Raw genomic sequence first — 7978 nt, 5'->3', positions numbered from 1 at the left:
CAAAGAAATGCCACCCCACACCTTTACTGACCCACTTCCAAACCGGTCATGCTTAAGGATGTTGCAGGCAGCTGATCTCTCTCCACGGCATCTCCAGACTCTGTCACATGTGCCGAGTGTGAACCTGCTGCCTGCAACATCCTTCAGCATGACCGGCTTGGCAGTGGGTCAGCACATTCAACTTTGTACAGAACAAAGTATTCAATGAGAATATTTCATTCATTTAGATCTAGGATGTGTTGAGTGTTCCCTTTATTTTTTTGAGCAGTGTATTTTAGCTACCATTGCCAAAATGTTTTTCTTCTATGAATTCTTACAATCTGATGATCGCCGCCGGTCCTCTACTAAGCCAGAGCTGAAGCCTGTGCCGACCATGACAATTAGGCAGCATGGGCTACCAGGCAGGCAGCACTTTTAACACTACCACTTGCTATCATGGTCAGTCAAGGACTCAAGGTAATGGTGGCACAGAAAGAAAACTTCTTTAGCATCGTGGGACGGGCCAATGAATGGTAGAATGCGTATTTGGACCCACAGGGATATTTTATAATGGCTCCCTGGTGGCCTAGCGCCTCATCACCTTAGAGGCCTCCACCACGGTCAGAGCTGCAGGACACATTAGCATCTTACTACTAATGACAGCTGTGCCCTGTGCAGCCATCACCGTCCCCCAGGACTGGGCTATCCACAGACCCCGGCCATGTCAGTGATGTAATAGGCGACAATCCGATGAGAAGATATTTATTGGTGATAGTTTTGGTGGAGCCGTGAAGGCGAGTGGGCGCAGAGGGCGCCGCTCGTGGTCCATCACAAGAGCATATAAAATTTCAACAAAATGCAAAATAAAAATAGATACTTTATATAGAAATGTAACGGGATGTCACGGGGACGAGGAAGCGCGCTGCTCGCTATGGAGTAACAGTTTGATTGTGCACGGCGTGTAGAGGCACTTATTGGCACGGAGCAACATACATCTGATCACACAGAGGTCGCCAGTCACACGGCATTCACTCCACCCCCCACTGAGCGCTCCAGGGAGGACAGCAGAAAGGGCAAGCAGCGGGGGTTAATACAGCATAGACAGGTGCAATAAGGCACCAGCCCGGCTACTAGCCAGGGTCAGGGCAATAAGGCACCAGCCCGGCTACTAGCCAGAGCTAGGGCAATAAGGCACCAGCCCGGCTACTAGCCAGGGTCAGGGCAATAAGGCACCAGCCCGGCTACTAGCCAGGGTCAGGGCAATAAGGCACCAGCCCGGCTACTAGCCAGGGTCAGGGCAATAAGGCACCAGCCCGGCTACTAGCCAGGGTCAGGGCAATAAGGCACCAGCCCGGCTACTAGCCAGGGTCAGGGCAATAAGGCACCAGCCCGGCTACTAGCCAGGGTCAGGGCAATAAGGCACCAGCCCGGCTACTAGCCAGGGTCAGGGCAATAAGGCACCAGCCCGGCTACTAGCCAGAGCTAGGGCAATAAGGCACCAGCCCGGCTACTAGCCAGGGTCAGGGCAATAAGGCACCAGCCCGGCTACTAGCCAGGGTCAGGGCAATAAGGCACCAGCCCGGCTACTAGCCAGGGTCAGGGCAATAAGGCACCAGCCCGGCTACTAGCCAGAGTCAGGGCAAAAAGGCACCAGCCCGGCTACTAGCCAGAGTCAGGGCAAAAAGGCACCAGCCCGGCTACTAGCCAGGGTCAGGGCAATAAGGCACCAGCCCGGATACTAGCCAGGGTCAGGGCACCAGCCTAGCTACTAGCCAGGGTCAGGGCAATAAGGCACCAGCCCGGCTACTAGCCAGGGTCAGGGCAATAAGGCACCAGCCCGGCTACTAGCCACAGTCAGGGCAATAAGGCACCAGCCCGGCTACTAGCCACAGTCAGGGCAATAAGGCACCAGCCCGGCTACTAGCCAGAGTCAGAGCAATAAGGCACCAGCCCGGCTACTAGCCAGGGTCAGAGCAATAAGGCACCAGCCCGGCTACTAGCCAGGGTCAGGGCAATAAGGCACCAGCCCGGCTACTAGCCACAGTCAGGGCAATAAGGCACCAGCCCGGCTACTAGCCAGAGTCAGGGCACTAAGGTACCAGCAGTACAGGAGAAACAGTTCAGCTGGGAGAACACAACATCCACACACGACACACTCCACTCCTTCCAGTGGAGGCATCTGAGGAAGAAGAAAAATGCTGTGGACCCAAGTCCCAGAGCGCCGGCTTCAAAGAGGCTACTGAGGCCCATGTGCAAGAGCGATTAGTGAGCGGGAGAAGCCGGTTAGCCTCAGCAGCCGGGAAGAAGGGTGCTGGGTAATGTTAATGGTGTGAGCAGTGGAAAAGGCTCAGTTCTGGGAGTCCTCCCGCAGCTCCGATGGCAGAAACTTGTACTGCTGCTGTCTGATCATGGCCAGCTTCTTCCGCGCTTCCTCCAGCTCGCGCTCCTTCCGCAACATTTCTTCCTGAGCTGCAATAATCTGTAAAGCAAGAACACGATGTAAGGATTGTGGGCAACGACAGGGGGCCTCAACGTCACAAAGGAGCGTCCAGGCAGAGTCATCAGGGAGGGACAGTTCAACCAGGTAGTTGCTACTACTGTGTGGCAATATGGCGGCAATGATGCAGTGCCTGCAGGCCGTGTCCATACAATGAGCGGCTGCAGGACCTGAGCGAGGAATGGGTCATCTGTGCATACAGCCGAGGCACCGTCTCACCTGTGCGATCCCCCCCACCATCTTCTCCTTCACAACCACTGTCTCGTCATACTCTTGGAACGCTGCTGCCTTCTTCGCAGCTTTGACGAGGTTGTCTGACGCTCTCTTCACAGCGTTCCCTGCCACCTGCAGGCATACATCATCATTAGAGGCAATGGCCTCTCCAGACGCTTAGGTCACAAATCCGCCCTCACTGCACTCACCTGCAGTCTCTTCATGGCCTCTGAATCGTGGTCGGCTTTCACTTTACAAGCCACCAGTAGCTGAGCTGTGGACGCAGCCACCTGCTTTGCTGATGAAATGAGCTTTTCCTCGCTTGCATGACCCTGAACCGCAGAGTTAGCTGCCTCACACAAGTTACTCGTAGCGGCGGCAACCATCCTGGCCTACGGAGGCAAACAACAGAGCCATCAGCTACACTACTGCAAGACTCGGGAGTCTGCACTCACCATGCCCAGATACTCACAGCAGAGATCAGACCCTGCGACCACTGCCCGTCATCCACGGCATTAGCTGGGATCGCTCCAACCTGGGCAAGAAAGAAATGAGGAATAATCAAGGAAATGACAGAGGAGGACCCCCGGGAGGCACAAAAGATGGAAAGCAGAATAAGACACAAGAACCCACCTTGCCCTGAGCCACCAGCTCTCTCTGAGCAGCAGAAGCCGCTTTCACAAGGGCACTGGTGGCTGCTGCAATGGACTTTGCTGCCTCCAGGATCTGCTCCTCGAAGTTCAAGCTCTCATCCGCCTGCTGCAAAAACAGAAAAACCCAGAATGATTTGACGAGCCGGCACATGCCAGAGGAACGGAAACCGGAGAGCCATGGAGCCACCAAGCCTCAAGCAGATTGTGAGCAGAGGCCATCTCAGTCGTGAGGACGACACTTCACCTTGCTAGTATGGAAGCTCCATCATAGACTGACTGTTTGGGGTGTAAGTTCAGTTACGGATCATGGAGTTACCTTGGGTTTGGCACGCGGTTTCAGCTGTTCCAGCTTCTTGGCTGCTGCCTCTATAGCGGCTGCGGCTCCCAGCAGCTCATTCTCAGCAATGACCGTGGGGTCTTCAGGGTCCACCCATTCAGTACCTGGTCCATGAAAGAAAAAGGAACATTGAAACGTCCCCACCACAGTGCAGAGGTGTCACCAGTATGAAAACTTGTCTGTCTCTATGGTAACAGACTACAAAGAACACTCGTGTAGTCGGATCCTTCACGTCCACTTCTCTGTGTCGACTAGCGCAGGAGTCAGACAGGACAGCATAACAGCAGGAAGACTACAGAGACTCTGCTGCCTGCTATCATGGAGACACATTGGTCTGAATGAGAGCTCTTCACACACAAGTCAGACATTATCAGTGAGACCCACGCGCTGCTTCAATTTAGATGCAGTGAAATAAAAATACAGAAACGAGAACTTAAATGCTGCAACCCCTCCGACCTGCAGGAATCATGAAATATCAGCGTCCTGAGCCCGAGCCCTGAGCCTGAGCCGCCAACCCCTCATAATTGAAGATTGTGGTGTTCTCCTTATTATCCACACTCATGTTCTCGGCCTCCCATCCCTCACTCAGTGGACCTGCTATCACCCCCGGCCCCTCACGGTATACACTGGAGGTAATGTGGAGCACACGTAGCACCTTTCATGGCCTCCGCAGCCTGGATGAGCTCCGTCACTGAACCGGCCACGTGCTTGGAGTAGGCGGCCAGCTGCTGCTTAAGCTCAGCACTCGGCTTCTGGAGGATCTGCACATGGAGAGAACATTGGAGAGATGGGACCATGATCAATGCCCACATGTGGCAGCCCTGTCACCCCGACAGTCACACTCACCACCAGGACGTGGTCCAGCAACTGCAGGTAGCCAGTGGCGCACTCCTTACCAAACCTCATAGCCCGGATTCGCACGTCTGGGTTCACTTCAGGGTGGTAGGCGGCTTCCTGTGAGAGAGGACACAGCTAGCACAAAGCTTCGCTCCTTGCGTGGTGATTACACCTCCACATGTCAAATGACTTCACCTTGCATGAACGCAGCATGTCCGCGATAGCCCGGCGACTCAGATTGGCTGTGGCTATGACATCTTCCTGGCGACATGAGTTTCCTGCAGCAACAGCTTTGGCGGTCGCCATCGTGATGCCTTTGGTCATACGAATGAAGTCCTCCGGAGTGGAGGTCTGAGGAGGTGGGTCTGGAGAGGAGAAAACCTGAGACGGGAAGTAAGGGGTTAATAATAAAGCCCCTCCCTTGCAATACTGAACCCTATGTTCTGACCACACGCCCCCAGGACTCACCGCAAGCTCCTGTCTTATGTGCTCTATTGTGGCCTCCAGAGCTCGCGTCCCCTTGGTGGCCTCATCTTCCACGGCTTTCACAGTTTTCAGAAGAGATGTTACATTGGTCACCATCACCTGGAAGCACAAAAGTGTCAGTGACCCCCTAGACTCTGGCATCATGTCAACCTTCATTCGGACCGGACAGGGCGGTCACTAACCTTTGCTGAATTCTTCAGCTGGTACACTGACGGATCATCACTTGACTTGCCAGCCGCAGCCTTGGTGGCGCTGATGAGATCACCTAGGGCTTTGGCCACATCCTTCACGGCATTTATAAGAACCACCTGAAAAAGCAGAAAATGTCAGTGGGCTGGGGACGCTGGACTCTGGTGGGGGCACGGTGCGATGGGGACAGACGGATGTCGGGAGGAGCAGGAAACGGTGACTGATCTGGTGGAGTCACTGCTTCTTGGTCTATTGACCCATCAAGTGTCTAGAGTTCCTATATCCGAGTTTGAAGCTGCACAATGGATAGACACAGTGGGACGGCTCCGGCTTTACCTGAGTCTCTGGGTCGTCGGACCCCAGGCTGGCAGCACCAAGCTTGACATTCTCTGCCAGGCGTGTGATGGTGGTCACAGAGGACTGGGCGGCCTGGGCTAGTTTCTCCTGACTGGACGTCGCGTTCTGAACCAGGACCTTTGTGTCTTCTACCAGAGCTTTTGCCGTCTTCAGGATGCCCTCACTGGAAAGCAGAAAATACAGGGTCACTGCACGGCAACCAGCCATCCCAGACCCAGCAGCCACATGAATCTCTGCTCACCGGTGATCAGCAAACGTCTCAGCATTCTCTCTGTTCAATGTTCCCGCTGTGGCAAACATAATGGTGGTGTCCAAATCCGCAATGATACCGGACACAGCACTAGCAGCGGTGATACAGGCCTGCGTGCCACGGTTTCCAGCCTGCAGAGCGGCCAAAACGTGGGACACCTAAAAAGAGAAAAAATATACGTGAGCATCAGAAAAACTTGAGGTCAGAAGGTCAGCACTATGATCACGAAGGAGGCGGTGGGGAAGGGTGAGCGCTGTGATCACAGGACACGGCAGGGGAAGGGTCTGCACTGTGATCATGAAGGAGGTGGTGGGGGAGGGTCTGCTCTGTGATCACAGAGGACAAGGCGGGGGAGGGTGAAGGCTGTGATCACAGGACAAGGCAGGGGAGGATCACAGAGGACACAGCGGGGAAAGGCGAGTGCTGTGATGACAGAGGACACAGCGGGGGAGGGTGAGCGCTGTGATCACAAAGGACACGGTGGGAAAGGGTCTGCACTGTGATCACAGAGGACACGGTGGGGGAGGGTCAGCGCTGCGATCGCAGTGGGGGAGGGTGAGGGCTGCGATCACAGTGGGGGAGGGTCAGCGCTGTGATCACAAAGGACACGGTGGGGGAGGGTGAGCGCTGTGATCACAGGACACGGCAGGGGAAGGGTCTGCACTGTGATCATGAAGGAGGTGGTGGGGGAGGGTCTGCTCTGTGATCACAGAGGACAAGGCGGGGGAGGGTGAAGGCTGTGATCACAGGACAAGGCAGGGGAGGATCACAGAGGACACAGCGGGGAAAGGCGAGTGCTGTGATGACAGAGGACACAGCGGGGGAGGGTGAGCGCTGTGATCACAAAGGACACGGTGGGGAAGGGTCTGCACTGTGATCACAGAGGACACGGTGGGGGAGGGTCAGCGCTGCGATCGCAGTGGGGGAGGGTCAGCACTGTGATCACAAAGGACACGGTGGGGGAGGGTGAGCGCTGTGATCACAGGACACGGCAGGGGAAGGGTCTGCACTGTGATCATGAAGGAGGTGGTGGGGGAGGGTCTGCTCTGTGATCACAGAGGACAAGGCGGGGGAGGGTGAAGGCTGTGATCACAGGACACGGCAGGGGAGGATCACAGAGGACATAGCGGAGAAGGGCGAGTGCTGTGATCACAGAGGACACGGTGGGGGAGGGTCTGCACTGTGATCACAGAGGACACGTGGGGGAGGGTCAGGGCTGTGATCACAGAGGACACGGTGGGGGAGGGTCAGCGCTGTGATCACAAAGGACACGGTGGGGGAGGGTGAGCGCTGTGATCACAGGACACGGCAGGGGAAGGGTCTGCACTGTGATCATGAAGGAGGTGGTGGGGGAGGGTCTGCTCTGTGATCACAGAGGACAAGGCGGGGGAGGGTGAAGGCTGTGATCACAGGACAAGGCAGGGGAGGATCACAGAGGACACAGCGGGGAAAGGCGAGTGCTGTGATGACAGAGGACACAGCGGGGGAGGGTGAGCGCTGTGATCACAAAGGACACGGTGGGGAAGGGTCTGCACTGTGATCACAGAGGACACGGTGGGGGAGGGTCAGCGCTGCGATCGCAGTGGGGGAGGGTGAGGGCTGCGATCACAGTGGGGGAGGGTCAGCACTGTGATCACAAAGGACACGGTGGGGGAGGGTGAGCGCTGTGATCACAGGACACGGCAGGGGAAGGGTCTGCACTGTGATCATGAAGGAGGTGGTGGGGAAGGGTCTGCTCTGTGATCACAGAAGACAAGGCGGGGGAGGGTGAAGGCTGTGATCACAGGACACGGCAGGGGAGGATCACAGAGGACATAGCGGAGAAGGGCGAGTGCTGTGATCACAGAGGACACGGTGGGGGAGGGTCTGCACTGTGATCACAGAGGACACGTGGGGGAGGGTCAGGGCTGTGATCACAGAGGACACGGTGGGGGAGGGTCAGCGCTGTGATCACAAAGGACACGGTGGGGGAGGGTGAGCGCTGTGATCACAGGACACGGCAGGGGAAGGGTCTGCACTGTGATCATGAAGGAGGTGGTGGGGGAGGGTCTGCTCTGTGATCACAGAGGACAAGGCGGGGGAGGGTGAAGGCTGTGATCACAGGACAAGGCAGGGGAGGATCACAGAGGACACAGCGGGGAAAGGCGAGTGCTGTGATGACAGAGGACACAGCGGGGGAG

The 7978-nt window shown here is 56.2% G+C and overlaps 1 protein-coding gene across 3 annotated transcripts in view; it reads right to left on the bottom strand.

Moving 5' to 3' along the window:
• Positions 1 to 725: 725 nt before the first annotated feature.
• TLN1 (talin 1) overlaps positions 726 to 7978 on the bottom strand; it is a 133091-nt gene continuing 125838 nt past the window's right edge. For all 3 annotated transcript variants that reach the window (XM_073562485.1, XM_073562488.1, XM_073562487.1), the window contains 13 exons: positions 5790 to 5956; positions 5528 to 5711; positions 5185 to 5310; positions 4985 to 5101; positions 4712 to 4897; positions 4526 to 4633; positions 4335 to 4440; positions 3659 to 3783; positions 3323 to 3448; positions 3162 to 3224; positions 2899 to 3081; positions 2696 to 2821; positions 726 to 2458 (listed from right to left, as the gene is read on the bottom strand). In XM_073562485.1, coding sequence (XP_073418586.1) covers positions 2327 to 2458; positions 2696 to 2821; positions 2899 to 3081; positions 3162 to 3224; positions 3323 to 3448; positions 3659 to 3783; positions 4335 to 4440; positions 4526 to 4633; positions 4712 to 4897; positions 4985 to 5101; positions 5185 to 5310; positions 5528 to 5711; positions 5790 to 5956 — 1749 coding nt within the window. In that variant the 3' untranslated portion in view covers positions 726 to 2326. The remainder of the gene's footprint in view (positions 2459 to 2695; positions 2822 to 2898; positions 3082 to 3161; positions 3225 to 3322; positions 3449 to 3658; positions 3784 to 4334; positions 4441 to 4525; positions 4634 to 4711; positions 4898 to 4984; positions 5102 to 5184; positions 5311 to 5527; positions 5712 to 5789; positions 5957 to 7978) is intronic.

Source organism: Dendrobates tinctorius, unplaced genomic scaffold (assembly GCF_039654945.1).
Source record: "Dendrobates tinctorius isolate UK_male_01 unplaced genomic scaffold, ASM3965494v1 ptg000353l, whole genome shotgun sequence".
NCBI classification, from domain to species: domain Eukaryota; kingdom Metazoa; phylum Chordata; class Amphibia; order Anura; family Dendrobatidae; genus Dendrobates; species Dendrobates tinctorius.
Note: the sequence above shows the minus strand (reverse complement) of the source record. Positions and strands in the feature narration are given on the sequence as shown.